Raw genomic sequence first — 15,113 nt, 5'->3', positions numbered from 1 at the left:
TACTTTGCTAAGGGCAAAAGGCAATCTTAGCCCAACCCCCAGGACTTGTAAGACTGTAACATATAAAAATTCTTTTGGAAACTTCCTTTATCTCTACCCCCCAAGATACATGTTGGCAATCATCCCCCAAGCATATGACCCACTGATATACATCTGAAGGGTCTCATGACTGAATTTCTACTAAACAGTAATAATGACCTTTCCCAACAATAGCTAGCCCCCTCAGGATCCTGGAAACCTTGTTTCCAAAATACCTGGAAGGCTTACACTATCCCTAACCCCCTCCCAACTTGAAAGTATATAATGGATCACTCCTCATGACCCCAGTGCAACTTGTTCTGCCCACAGGTCCTGTGTCTGTGCTTTGATAAAACCACCTTTTTGCATCAAAGATGTCTCAAGAATTTTTTCTTGGCCGTCAGCTTTGAACCCTAACGTCTTTCCTACATCACTTTGGAGAAAAGAAAAAACATTAAACAGTTGGATTGGGGGGTGTCTGAGTGGCTCAGTCAGTTGGGCGTCCGGCTCTTGGTTTCAGCTCAGGTCATGATCTCAGGGTCATGAGATCTAACTCTATGTCAGGCTTGGGCTCAGGGCCTAGTCTGCTTGTCCCTCACCCTCTGCTTCCCGCCCCCCCTCCCCGCCCTCCCGGCTCGTGCTCACTCTCACTCTCTCCTTCAAATAAATAAATAAATAAAATCTTTTTTTAAAACCACATAGTTGGATTGGTTTCTGGGAGAATGAAGTTGCTAAAATAAACCTCAAGGTTTTTGCTGGGCCTTTCTTGGTACTTCTAGAGAAGTTACTGTTCAGCTGAGCACCTTGACATGCTCAGGTGGAAAGCAGCAGAGCTGCAAACAGGGGTCAAAGGAGCTGAATAATACTGTGTGTACTAGTTAAGATTTTGGAGCTCAGGGAATGGTCTAGAAGGGAGGAGGAGGAAAACAACCAAACAGGAGGCTGGAGCAGAGTTGTAGAAATGGTTGAGAGACTATTTTAAGGATGGCTAATATTTAACTTTAAATTGTTTTATCCCAAACCTTTGGTAAAGTTGGTTTTAGGCAAAACGTGTATGAGTGGTTCTGATAAAATCCTAATAAGGAAATAAAACAAAAAACAAAAACACAACAACGATAAAAAAAAAATAGATGCCATTTACTGAGGGTCTCGTACGTCCTGGGCATCGTGCTAACACAGATAGCTATACCATGTATATCACACTCACTCAGGGAGACAGTATTATTCCCCCTTTATAGGTAAGGAGGCTGAAGCTCGGAGAGTTTAAGTAACTCACTCAAGGCTACAGACCTAGTATATGGCAGGGCCTGGATTTGAAACCAGACGCTAGGCTCTTTTTATTACACCATACTGCTTTCCTATAATCTTCCCTGCAGTGTCATTACAAAACTGCTCTAGATGCTAATGGTAACTGACAAGAACCCCCTGGCACTCTAAGGCTGCCAGTTCATAGTCAAATGGAGATAACCATCCAAAGTTTTTCCATGTGTGAGTCAGATCTGTTTCCCTAGAGTCTCTACCCCTAAGTCTCCCATCGGCTGTCTCAGCCACTCAGAACAAATCTAATAATTCTTTCATGGAGCAGGCACTCTAATATTTTGAAGATATGGTATAAAATTTTTCTACCATGTCGGGCCCTATAGTATATGCTTTCTAAGAGCAGGCATATCTGAATATGGGATCCTGTCTGAATTGCATGTGGCTTTATTCCCAGCCACCCAGAACATTACCTGGTACCTACAGTAGGCATTCAACAAACACTCACAGAATGGATGAGGGAAGGCCAAATTTGAAGGGTACAGAGTATGGCTGGTGGAACAGCAAACATATAAAGGAGATACCACCCTTACTTTCTCTCCATATCTCATGGTCTTATGTTCATACTGCTTCCTCTAAGGTATTTTCACCAAAGTTGTAACAACGACCATATCAACAGATACCTGAAAAAACTGTTAGAGGCACCATTTTCAGGGGCTGTTTCCACCCCATCCCCTCAACTACCTACACCTGTTTCCAGGTGGTCACTGTTCTCCTTCAAGCTAACCTTGTGGGACTAGTATACTCTAAAAAGAGACTGTTATATCTCATTCTTTATACATATCATATTTTTATACTGTTACGGAACCTGGACTGGATCGCCCGACGGAAGAACCAAGCAGCACTCGCAGATCTTGGAGGATAGGAGGTTTATTTAATGCCAGTGGGCTCAGAGGAGGGTGGTCTCCAAAGGTCTGAGCCCTGAGCACAAACATAGGGGGCAATTTATACACTTCTACTTCCACATACTTGGCAGTTTTGGCGCGTGCGCAAAGTGGGGCAGGGAGAAGAACCCGGATTGGTGCGCGCAGAAAGCAGAGCAGGGAGAAGAACCCGGAAGAGCCCCGGGGCAAGGGCTGGGACTCTCTCGCTGGCTCGGTCGGCCATCTCAGGACACAGATTTTCCTTATCATTCCCCCCTTTGATGCCCCTTTAAACACCTGGTTTAGAGGGCATCATTCTGTTTGACTCTGAGGGTTGACTACAAGGCTTGGGGCAAACACGGACTTAATCATAAACTTAAGAGCACACCAGGTAGCAGAAGACCAGGACTGACTGGGGCCAGGAAAACCATGGTGAAATGCGCTCAGGAGTAGACAGCAGACGGCCAGTAAAAGTGGGATCTATGACCTTAGGTAGAAGCCTCTGGGGGAAAGTCCAGTCAGGAGGGGCAACAGTGTAGAGTCCGACTCCCAAGATGAAGGAAATCACGCCGATGACAGCCAGGGACTACGGTGAGCAGGTGTCCATCAGTCGGTGGGATCTTGTCGAAGGTGAAGCCGGAGTGGGTTCGTGAAGTCTGGCTGGACTCTCCACTGGCGCGGCTCCTCGTCTGAATGATAAGCTTTCTTCTTTCTTCTTTCTTCCAATCTTTGACCCAAACTGAGTCCCATCTGGAAGGAGTGTACCTGAGACCCTAAGGAGATTGGGGCCCTCTCAAAGGTGTACTTTTATAATTTATTTAGGGTGGTCCCCAGGACCTGAAGCTGCTCCTTTATCCCTTTATCTCCAACCTGATGCAACTTTCCTGGAAGGCTTCCCAAGCACGGGGAATGGGGAGAAACCTGATGTCCCTGGTGTGCAGTGAGCACGCAGGAGAGCTAGGGGTAGCAGATCTGGCCATGTAAGTTAGTCTCCTGACAAAATTTTGCTAAGGTTCCCTTGAGGGTGCTGGTCATTCGCTCTACTGTTCAGAAACCCGGTCTCCTCTTGCCTTGGGTTCAATCAGAGGCTAGTCTGTCCAGTGGGCTCAAAGGTTATCTGAGCCCTAAGCTTGGAGAGTATGTCTCGGCCCAGGAGAGGGATGGGGCAATCAGGCAGATAAAGGAATTCATGTCGGACCTTGTGGCCCCCGAGTTCACACTGGCAAGTCTGGCAAAAGGGCTGTTGTATCGCCCGCGTCCCAGTGGCCCCAAAGATGGTTGCAGTCCTTTTGCTGAAAGGGGCCACTGGGGAGGTGACAACAGAGTGCTCGGCCCCAGTATCAACCATAAAAGTCACTGGTTGGCCCCCCACCTTCATTGTGACCGTGGACTCACGGGGGCCAAGGAGGAAAGAGCCGGGTCCCCCTCAGTCTGAGTCCATTCCCGCAAGGCCTATGAGGTCCTCGTCTTGGGGTTTTTCCTTGTAGCAGCTGGGCATTCATTTTTCCAATGCCCTTTCTCTTTACAGTAGGCACACTGATCCCTTGCCAAGGGGGTTCTGGGCTTCCCCCCTTTCGGTGGTTGGGGTCTCCCCGTCTTTATGTTGTCCTTTTCTTTCAGGGTGGCGGCGAGGAGGCTGACTTTCTTTTTCAACTTTTTGTCGGCTTCCCGTTCGGCTGCGACCTCCCTGTTCGTGCAGACCTTACTGGCAATCTCTATTAGTTGGGTGATGTTCATCCCAGCAAAACCCTTTCTGAAGTTTTTTTTCTGATGTCTGGGGCGGCCTGAGCCACGAAGGAGGTGTTTACCATCTGTTGGCTTTCCTGTACCTCGGGGTCAAATGGATTTTATATCCTATAAGCTTCACATAGTCTTTCATAGTAGTCCCCGGGGGACTTCCCTGGTTGTTGAGTGACCAAGCATACCTGAGTCATGTTCATGGGTTTCTTGGCTCCTACCCAGATTCCCCAGAGGAGGGCCTCCTGGTACCAGCGGATGTGGGCCTGTCCCTCGGTTGTGGTGAAGTCCCATGCTGGGCGCGCTTCGGGTGCAGCTGTATTAGCCCAGGCAGCAGGGCTGATGACTCCCGCTGGTGTGTGCTTTTCCAGGTACTGCCGTGCACCTTTCATTATTCTCCTTTCCTCTGTGTTAAATAGGGTGCAGAGTAACTGTTGGCAGTCTTCCCAGGTTGGCCGATTAATCTGGAAGAGGGATTCTATGAGGTCTACCATGGCCTGTGGTTTTTCAGAGTAGGATGGGGTGTTATGTTTCCAGCTGAGGAGGTTGGTGGTGAAGAAGGACTGATAATACATCATGGAACAGCCAGGTTGGACCGTCCCATCTTCATCGTGCCTCTTGGGTTCCCGCGTCTCTCGTTGGCTAGATTTGTGGAGATTGGGGCTTTTGCTGATTTTCTTTAGGTCGCTTGGATGAGGCGATTAAGACCTTGGCCTGTCCCGGCCTATTGCAAGTGACTCGCACCCAGGGGGGAAGGGTCTGAGCAATTCCTAGCCAGGAGTCAATGTACGGAAACTGGTCAGGGTGTCCTGGTTCTCCTGTTACGACTCGCCATACTCGATGAATCATTGGGACATCCAACGTCCCTTCTGAAGGCCACCCAACATCAAAGGTGGGCCATTCCAATTCACATAGGGTTCTCAACTTGCCGGGGTTCATCCTGACTCCATAGTCTCCCGAAAACCCTTTTCCCTGAACTTTGGGGCTGGTAAGTGGTATGGAGTCTCCAGGTGATGTTGAGAGATTTGGTCAAGACCTGTACAATGTCTGTCACAAATGCGGGTCCACTGTCACTATGGATTGTTAATGGCAGGCTGAACCGGGGCATGATCTCCCACAAGAGGACTTTAGCTACTTCCTGGCTTTGCTCCGTCCTGGTCGGGAAGGCTTCAACCGACCCAGAGTATGTGCATACTATTACTAGGAGATATCTAAACCCCCTGCTCGGCTGCACATCTGTGAAGTCTACCTCTAGATCTTCAAAGGGGATTGCTCCCATCCTCTGGACACCTGGCAGGGACCGTGGTGCAGACCGAGCATTATTTTTAGCACGTTATGCATCGTTCACTCATTGCTCAGCATAGTGCTAGCAGCTGACTGATGTAGTAGTGCTTCTTAAGAAGGGCCTCTAATGCAGTTTTTCCCAGATGAGTGAGTCAGTGGTGTTCCTTGACCAGATGCCCTCCAGTTACTGTTGGAACAAAGATGCGCCCATCTGGCATCATCCACCATCCCTTTTCAGTCAGGGTGGCCCCCTCAGCCATGGCCCATTCCTTTTCCTTTTTAGCATAACTGGGCAGGGATGTCTTCTGGGGGGTGTTAGCACCATGGTGAGGGAAGGGGCTCTGTCTATGTCCTCACTGGCTGCGGTCTTGGCTGCCTCATCTGCCAGATGATTTCCCTGCGCTATGGGGTTGTCTCCTTTTTGGTGTCCCTTATAGTGCAGGATTGCTACTTCCTTTGGAAGCCAGATGGCTTCGAGGAGTCTCAGTATCTCCTCCTTGTTCTTGATAGCTTTTCCTGCTGCGGTTAGGAGGCCCCTTTCCTTGTAGATGACTCCATGTATATGTACAGTAGCAAAGGCGTACCAAGAGTCAGTATAGATGTTGACTCTCTTGCCTTCACTGAGGGTGAGGGCTCCGACTAAGGCATATAATTCAGCCCATTGAGCTGACCATCCAGCTGGTAATGCCTTAGCTTCTAGGACTTCAGTGGTTGTGGTTACTGCATAACCTGCTTTCTGGGCACCCTCTTGTAGGTAACTGCTGCCATCGCTGAACAGCATGAGCTCTGGATTCTTTATGGCTTGATCCAACAGATCTGGACGGCTCACGTGGACTTCATCAGTCACCTCGGAGCAGTCATGGTCTGGTTCCCCCTCTTCCGTGGGGAGAAAGGTTAATGTCCATACTGTTTTGAGGGTGACCTGTGGGTTTTCGCAGAGGAGCCCTTGGTATTGTGCCAGCCGAGAGTTGGAAAGGAAGCAGTGTCCCTGTGTGTTCATGAGGGACACAATTGCATGAGGGATCTCGACGTTAAGTTCTTACCCCAGGGTAAGTTTGTCCACTTCCTTGATGAGTAGGACTGTGGCTGCCAGCGCCCTGAGGCATGGTGGCCATCCTTCTGCCACAGGGTCCAGCTTCTTTGACAGGTAAGCAACCAGCAGTTGCCAGGGTCCAACAGTCTGGGTGAGTACCCCAAGCGCTATTTTTTCCTTTTCAGTCCAGGCAGGGGGTTCTTGATCTGGTCCCCCTAAGAGATCATAAAGGGGTCTTGCTATTGCTGAGAACCCAGGGATCCGATGTGGCAGAATCCTGCAGCCCCCAGGAATTCTCGTAGGCCCCTTTTTGTCCAGGGCTGTGGCAGAGAGATGATGATCCTTTTCCTCTCTAGCCCTAGTTCTCTTTTCCCTTGGGTGAGGAGAAAACCAAGGTATTGGACCTGTAGTTGGCAGATTTGTGCCTTCTTTCATGAGGCTTGGTATCCTGAGTCTGACAGTTTTTTTCTGAGCCACTTAGGTGTCCCCAGAGGTTGCTTTTTAAACACACAGCTTCTGGGATATTCCCCCCATCCCACCCATTTTGATTCAGTGGGTTTGCATAGGCCGGATAGTATTACACCCAGTGCTCATCACAACACATGCCCTCTGTAATACCCATCACCTGGCTTCCCCATCCCCCAAATAGTTGCCTTTTTAACAAGGTCCTCCCAGGTGATTCTTATAAAGAAGGTTTGGAAACAATGTCTAAGCCTTGCTGTTCAGTGTGGCTAGTGGACCAGCAGGATCTGTATGGCCTGGGGTATCTTGTTTAAACCGCCAATGTCAGCCCTACCCCAGACAGACAACCGGAATCTGCCTTTGAACAGTGTAGTAGCTTGGTTTTTGATCTGACCTCTTCTTTGTTTTCATTTTAGTAGGGTTCCTCCCCCGACTTCCTTGCCCCAGTCCTCTCCAGAAGAGCCAGTGTCCCCTGCCTCTCCCTACCTGAGACCTGTCCCATCCCTGGGGGATGCTCACCCCAACCTCCCACCACCCAGAGATGACAGAGAAAGGTGCTCTGTGAAGCTAAAGAACCTAAACAGCTGGAGATCTTGCCTTGTTAGAGAAGGCTGACTTGACTCCCAGGTCCTCCGACCCTGCGCAAATTCCAGACCCCCAGGCCTGTCTCATGATCTCAATTTTGGTTGCTCTGCTTCATCAAGTGTTCTGAAGCATTTCACACACGACTGGGCTTAGGCAATTTGGCCAGATCTTGAAATTTTTGATCATGGTCTCTAGAACCGTAGGTTTACTCTGCCCTGATCCCATGGTGGTGTCCCCGTGTGCGGTGGCACAGAGACAAACAAGGGGGGGGGGATGCCTCCTGAGATGAGGAGACCAATCAGATGCCCGTCTGGCCGTGTCCTAAAGGAGCTTAAGTGAGGCTTAGCCGTAGCGGTCTCAGTGTTGTGACTTACGATCGGAAACTATTCTGATGCTGCCACAGACCGTATGCAGTTCACCACGGAATCACAGACAGGCCCACTCAGACTCCATAGGCTTCTGGGGACCATAAGGGTGCCCGCCTGTGGAGTCAAAGAATCAGTCAGCTTGAGCAAGCCGGGCTGGACTGCACATTCACTCACACGTTCACACTCCAGAAGTTATTACATTCCCTCCCTGGGAATCCCTACCTGTGAGACCTCCAAGAGGTCTCTGGGAGGTGATCAGGCTCCCCTTCCACCCCAATGGGGGTGGGCCTGTCTGGGTCCTGGGGCCCCAGGCCTTACCGGAATCCGATGTTGGGACCAGGTCCTCACCTGCCAAGTCTCCTTGAGTCCGGCAGTAACAGCGGAGCGGGGCCGGCCCGAGGCGACCGGGGCAGGAGACTGCCGAAAATTAGGCAGGGCGCGCCTTCTCCGTTACGATCCCTCCTTCCATCACTGCCCCGCCGTTGCGCCCAAACTGGTGGCAACAATGGGCCAGCGTGGTTGGGTTTCCCGGTCAGGGAACCAAATGTTACAGAACCTGGACTGGCTCGCCTGACGGAAGAACCAAGCGGCACCCAGAGATCTTGGAAGACCGGAGGTTTATTTAACGCTGGCGGGCTCAGAGGAGAGTGGTCTCCAAACGTCTGAGCCCCGAGCACAAACAAAAGGGGCAATTTATACACTTCTACTTCCGCATACTTGGCACTTTTGGCACGTGCGCGAAGCGGGTTAGGGAGAAGAACCTGGATTGGTGCGCGCAGAAAGCAGAGCAGGGAGAAAAACCCGGAAGAGCCCCGGGGCAAGGACTGGGATGCTCTCACTGGCTCGGTCGGCCATCTTGGGACCCAGATTTTCCTTATCAGTACAACCCAAGACCTGACCATCATGAAGAAATGAATTGTTATTCTATACCAGTAACTGCTGAGATATACACGTATACATATTTTATTGATAAACTACCCATGAAAAAGTAATTTTGTTGCATCTAAGACATACCAAAGCACTGGGGATGGATATATGGGGAAGTAGCAGTGGAGAGAAGGGGCAGCAGTGGTGATTTTCAGCAAAGATTGCTGCCTTTGCAGCTCTATGGGATTAAACCAAAATAAGAAATTGTCTAGTCTTGTATTCACTACAGACAGTTTCCGATTTTCAATAGTTCAACTTACGATTTTTCTACTTTACAGTGGAGCAAAAGCGATACCCATTCAGTGGAAATCATACCTTGAATTTTGATCTTTTCCCAAGCAAGTTGAAATGTGGTACAATATTCTTTTGTGATGCTTGCAGCAGCAGCTGCGACTCCAACTCAGCCCTACAGTTGCCAGGGTAAACAACCTATGTACAACCATTCTGTTTTTCACTTTCAGGACAGTACTTCAATAAAGTATGTGTTATTATAAAATAGGCTTTGTGTTAGAGGATTTTGCCCAACTGTAGGCTAATGGAAATGTTCTGAGCACGCTTAAGGTCGGCTAGGTTAAGCCATGATGCTGGATAAGTTTATTAAATGCATTTTCAACTTACCATATCCAGAAGTACCCCATCATAAGTCGAGGAAATTGGAGAAGAGGAAATGATGGAACAACCAAACTGTGAGGCTGAGAAGACGGTGAAGTCAAGAGGAGGGACCCTTTAAGTACGTTGCTGACCATGCCTAGAAGGCCTGCACAAAAAGCTTCAAGTTGGGCTGCCTGCCAATCATCTTCTGGATCTGCAGTCGCTGATAATATTTAGGGATACACTCCCCCATGTTCATTCGCATTTCTGTACCACTGCTTGGCGAGGGTCAGATCTTGAAGGTCTCTGGGTCTTGGCTTCTTCACCTGTAAAATATGGGGCTTGCATCACCGTGGAGAGTTTCTGGAACGCACTCGGACTCGCAGCAGCACACCGTTGTGGGAAGCGGAGCGCGGCCCAGTCCTTAACCCTTTTTGGCTGAGGCTGGGGAGGAGGCACAGAAAGCAGGAAGGTGTGGTTCGCTCTGAAAGAGCATGGGAAGGGGGCGCACCACAGGGCGAGCGCGGCTTAGCATCCCCGGCGCCGCCACAACCGGCGGGCTTCGCAGCTGCGCCGCGACACGGGCCCGGGACTGCGGACACCCGGCCGGCCCCGGCTCCCGCGGTTTTCCGCCCGCAGACCTGCGCACACACTACCCGCCCCCTCGCTCTCCCGCCCCGCCCCGGCGCGCGGGAGGCTGGGCTTTGGCACAGGGGCGGACCCCGCGCACGCTCCCGCCTCTCTCCCCGCCTCCCTCTCTGGGTCCCGCCCAGCGGCGCAGGGGGCCGGGCTCCGGCGAGGGGGGCGGTGGCCGTGGCGGTGACAGCCGCTCCCCGCCCCTGAGGGTCGCCACGTCCCTCACGTACCGCCCGGCCGAGGCGCGGAGCGGCGAGCGGCCGCGGCTCCGGCTCCTCCAGCGGGGCTCGGCATGAGGCTGGCGCGGCTGCTGCGCGGAGCCGCCTCGGCCGGCCCGGGCTCTGGGCTGCGCGCGGCTAGCCCCGGCGGCAGCCGCAGCCTCACCTCCGACTCGGGCTCCAGGCCGGCGCCCGAGAGCGGCGTTCCGGGCCAGGTGGACTTCTACGCGCGCTTCTCGCCGTCCCCGCTTTCCATGAAGCAGTTCCTGGACTTCGGTGAGTGCGGCCCGGGCCTCGGGCCTTTGTGCGCGGCCCTGCGCGGGGAAATGCGGCCCCTGACCCGGGCCGGGCCCGGCCCGCGCTGGCCCCCTCTCACCGCCGGCGCACCCCTCTTCCTTAACGTCTCCTCCCCCAGCGCTTTAGGTGCTTCCTTCCTCCTTGCGGGCAGATCCTCTAGCTCAGGTGCTGGCGCAGGCGGGCCGGGGGCGTGTGCCTTTTCACTGTGTGTTGTTGAAAAACAAACAGGGAGGGCCGCGGGCGGAATGACCTCCCGCCTTTCAGCGCACGTGTGCAGAACCATGCTCTCTGCCAGGTCCCTTCCAAAGAGCCGAGCTCCAGCTAGAGGCAAGTGTGTGCACACCTCCGGGAGTCGTGTTCCGATTCTTCAGAGTGATGATAAATGCTCAGTTTGTATATGATGATTGCATAAAGTTGACATGATGATAGGAGAAGCAGCTTATAACTGGCCCGAGTGTTTTCATAGAATGTTTTCCTTGCCGCTTGCCTAATAGTGTTTCCACCAACAGCACATTCATTTCATCATCAGCATAGTCTTGAGCACATGTGAAGTGCGTGAACACAAGTGCTGTGGGGATTGCCAGATTGCACCCTGTCCACTTTCCTCTTCCTCTGGTGGACGCTTCCTGGTTTTCTCTAGAAAGGATGCAACAGATTGCAGAGAAATTGAAAAGTTAGACTTTTTGACTTCTCTTATGGGGGTGTTGAGGGGGAAAGGGAAAACTAATATAGTCGTATAATTTCAGTAGAAAAAATTATCTTCTGCATTGTGAGTACTGACTGTTAAGTCAATAATGGATCATTAGTGGGCTCGAAAGATATCAGCATAGCCGGAAGGTTTATCTTAAAATTGTGGTGTACAGTGGCAAAATTTTTTTGGCACACAGCCCTCGTTTTTGTTTGTACCTTAAAATGACTGTAGTGTGATTAAGGGGTGAATTTGGGCTTGTTCACAGTATCCTATTAAACTTTCTCAAGAAATGCTTTCCTTTAATTCGGCCATTCCTGCTATGGACAATCTAGTTATTGCTAAGGTTGCCTCTTGCTAAAGCAGCAAGATTAAATTCGTGAGTTTAAAACGCATTGCTGAAATAACATGACTTTTTAGTTTAACTTTAAATGGAACTGCTTGCCAAAGGCCATTCTACAAATGTTCTGCCTAGCATCTTGATAGGAGTGGAAGAAGAGCAGGCTGCTTTCCAGGAATCAGACAATTGAAAAACCAGGGGGATGGGGGTGCAGGGGTTCAAAGCTTGAAGATGGTTGCTGAACAGGTATTGGTATTTTTTGCTTTCTGTTACCTGAAAGCCCTCCTCTACACTGAGTCTTGTTTATCATGGTTCTCATGCATATACCACTACTCTGTTTATCTTAGGTATTCATTTCTTATAAACCTGGAGTTAGGAAGCAGATTTTCTAAATAATAGCAGCAACTGGTTACATAGGATAGGCTTTGGTCATCCTACTGTTCATTAGACTCCACACCTTGCTCAGACTTGCTCAGGTTGCCTTGGTTCTGAGATGATCCCGTACGGATGATGGAGACAGGAAAGTATCTTCATCACTCTACAAAGCAATTGGAATGTCAGGAATTAGCAGGTCATTTAGGATGCCTCACAACCCAATTGAGTGGGTTATCTTGTCCTTTGCCTCCTCTTTCTTTCCCTGTCATTATGGTGATGCTACCGCTCTGACGTTGCCCAATAACTCCCTCTGTGTTTCTCCCTGCCACTTGGCTTCTACTGCCTTATGGCCTCTACTTATTGCTGTTCCCACCCTGTTTGGTTTTAGGATCTATGAATGCTTGTGAAAAGACCTCATTTATGTTTCTGCGGCAAGAGCTGCCTGTTAGATTGGCAAATATAATGAAAGAAATAAGTCTTCTTCCAGATAATCTTCTCAGGACTCCATCAGTTCAATTGGTACAAAGCTGGTAAGATTCCCATCTTGTGTTTGCAGTTTCAGTGGACTTGTAGGCTTGACTTAAGGTGAAAGCAAATACTTTTTTTTTTAACTCTTCAGTGGATTCAGAGCATTCCTCCTCTTTTTATGGGTATGTCTAGGCTTGTCCCCTGAATCCTGGACTCTACCAATCCTTGACTTTGAAAAAAAAAAAAATCAGAACTACACAGAAATACACACACTAACTTTATGATTTGTGTTATTGAATCTGCAGGATGTCATATTATAATAAAAAATATCTGTCATGTGTTGATGGCTAGGGGTTTATGTATATTACCTTTAATCCCCTCGACAACTCTGCCCATTAGGCATTATTATCTCCATTTTACAGATTAGGAAACTGAGGCACCTACAGGTCTTTTGCCAAAGGCAGTACCACTCATAGTGGAGCTGGGATTCAAGCCCAGATTTGTTTCTTTCTACTATACCATGCTATAGTCAGAATGATAAAATGTATTAAAGGGTGTATATATTTTTTTTAGTAAACTGAATTTATTTTATTGAAGTATATCTTTATCAAACACAAAAGTTAAAATCTTTTTTCTACCATTTATTTTATTTTTTTAAAAAAGATTTTATTTATTTAATTGACAGAGAGAGAGAGAGGCAGACAGACAGCGAAAGAGGGAACACAAGCAGGGGGAGTGGGAGAGGGAGAAGCAGGCTTCCCACCCAGCAGGGAGCCCGATGCGGCTCGATCCCAGGACCCTGGGATCATGACCCGAGCCAAAGGCAGTTGCTTAACCAACTGAGCCATCCAGGCACCCTTTTTTCTACCATTTAAAAATAATTAGAAATTAGTGGAATCATATAAGAAACTATAATCTCTTCCGAAATATGACAGTGGAGGTGCATGCATATGTGGCCACTTAAATACAGCCTTTCTTGTTAATGTTATTAACTTACAAGTATTATTCTCTTAAGCACTATACATTTCAAACAAAAGAGTCTACCAGAGTTCAGTCTTAAATGGAAAAAAAAAATTAGCTGCAAGATTTTTCCCAGTTATGATTCATGGAGATCTTAGCTTTTTTTTGTAGGTATCATAGTTTGTAGGAGAAACTGATAGAACTTCAATTTAAAAAAAAAAGCGAAAGAAGTGTATGATTGCTATAATACGTGATAATGAGATGCTTGCTATCTAGTTCAAATACGGGACAATTATAAATGTGGTTTAAAGAAGAGGCATTTGTTTAGGAACTATGATGGAATATAAATGAGAACATATAATTTTCTATGGAAGCTTATTCCTGTTTTTAAAATTCTTCATTAAAAATAGAATATGCTGCATTTTGAAATCTGATCTGTGCCTAAAATGTTGTAGGTGCTCAACTCTCTCTTGAATAAAGAGCATAGTTTTTCTTGCCAGTGAAAAGTAAGGGTTAAAGCAAGTATCAGAATCACTTGACTTTGGAATGCTTTGTACTGCAGAGAGGCACACTGCTTGTCAAGAACAGCTTTCCAAACCAACATATGGATTTACAGATTTTTACACTTTCATTGCCCCTGGATGCCTACTAAAGACAGTTGTAGATAAAGTTCCAACAGAGCAGCCAAAGAAGACCCTGTATTATGGAAGGTCATTGAATAGTAGTGAAGTGTTTTCACCTCTGGCCCTGTACTGCCATCGTGCTTGGCAGCATGACCTTGACAAAGTCATTTGGCTTTCCTCATTTTGCTCTGTCTTTAACAGGTGATTTGCCACCTTGAATTGTTAGGTAAATTAAAAACCTACATTTTCATGACTTTTGTTTTTGTTCAGCTCTGTTTAAAAGAACTATGTGGTAAATTATAGGCTTTTAACAAATACTTGTTGACTGGACATAAGCTATTAACCTGGAGAGTGCATGCTTCTAAAGGATAACCACCCTCAGCTCCAGCTGATCATTGCCAATGCAGAAACACTATCCAGATCATCTGATTTTTGTGTATTTATTTAAAGAAAAGCCACAAGTCTAGATTTTTAATGTAAAATCTCCCAATTTTGAAAGATTGCAATAAAATTTTTTTTAAACACTCAAGGCCTATATATACAGCGTATAAGGTTTTAAAGCTCAGGTTTTAAGTTAGACTCATAGACTGATATAGGTGGGCCTCCACATTTTACTGAGACTAAGACAAGCTAAGTCATCGTCCCAGATCACATAGTTCATGGTAACAGACTCAGTTCTCATGACAATCAGCATTTATACTGTATAGTGGTAAATTTAAGAAACTGAAAATCTATCTTAGAGTATAGAACTTAAAAAAAAAAAAAGGAAATCTTAAAATTATTATTTTAAAAGATTTTATTTATTAATTTGAGAGAGAGAGAGCGTGTTCACGCTGCACCAGCGTGTGCACAAGCGCGGGAAGGGGCAGAAGGAGAGGGAGAAGCAAACTGGGCGGGGGGGGGGGGGGGGGGGGGGGGTTTGGTTCTATCCCAGGACCCTGAGATCATGACCTGAGCCGAAAGCAGCTGCTTAACCAACTGAGCCACCCAGGCACCCGAAATCTTGAAATCCTTAAATCAAATTTAACCTATGTTGTTAGGAGAAAATGCACCTTCTACTACTTTGTCCCAGGCACTTTGCTTAAATGTGAATGGGTCTAAAAATCCTACTTCAACCATAATTTGTAGCACTATTCTAAATTAAAAATTAAAAGATGTTAAAATTAAGAATACCGTTTTAGTATTTTCACAATATTGAACTTTCAAAATGTAAAAGAACAAATTTACCCTACTGATTTGCATTTTAGGTATATCCAGAGTCTTCAGGAACTTCTTGAATTTAAAGACAAAAGTGCTGAAGATGCTAAAACTATTTATGAGTAA

The 15,113-nt window shown here is 47.8% G+C and overlaps 1 protein-coding gene and 1 long non-coding RNA gene across 3 annotated transcripts in view; one reads left to right on the top strand and one right to left on the bottom strand.

The window, feature by feature from the left end:
* LOC116634586 overlaps positions 1-10,285 on the bottom strand; it is an 81,039-nt gene extending 70,754 nt beyond the window's left edge. Inside the window, exons 1-2 of one of the 2 annotated variants that reach the window (XR_004300002.1) lie at positions 10,206-10,285; positions 9,213-9,511 (exon numbers count right to left, since the gene is read on the bottom strand). This is a non-coding gene — a long non-coding RNA (uncharacterized LOC116634586). Of the gene's footprint in view, positions 1-9,212; positions 9,831-10,205 lie in introns of those variants that run through there. The other variant, XR_004300001.1, reaches the window with a different exon arrangement.
* The window catches only part of PDK1 (pyruvate dehydrogenase kinase 1), a 28,622-nt gene continuing 23,510 nt past the window's right edge, over positions 10,002-15,113 (top strand). Inside the window, exons 1-3 of the mRNA XM_032408049.1 lie at positions 10,002-10,315; positions 12,128-12,269; positions 15,038-15,109. Of these exons, the coding sequence (XP_032263940.1) occupies positions 10,114-10,315; positions 12,128-12,269; positions 15,038-15,109 (416 nt within the window). The 5' untranslated portion in view covers positions 10,002-10,113. The remainder of the gene's footprint in view (positions 10,316-12,127; positions 12,270-15,037; positions 15,110-15,113) is intronic.

The sequence above is a fragment of the Phoca vitulina genome, unplaced genomic scaffold, assembly GCF_004348235.1.
Source record: "Phoca vitulina isolate PV1807 unplaced genomic scaffold, GSC_HSeal_1.0 scaffold1, whole genome shotgun sequence".
Classification (NCBI taxonomy): Eukaryota; Metazoa; Chordata; class Mammalia; order Carnivora; family Phocidae; genus Phoca; species Phoca vitulina.
This window is presented reverse-complemented; position numbering and strand designations above follow the sequence as displayed.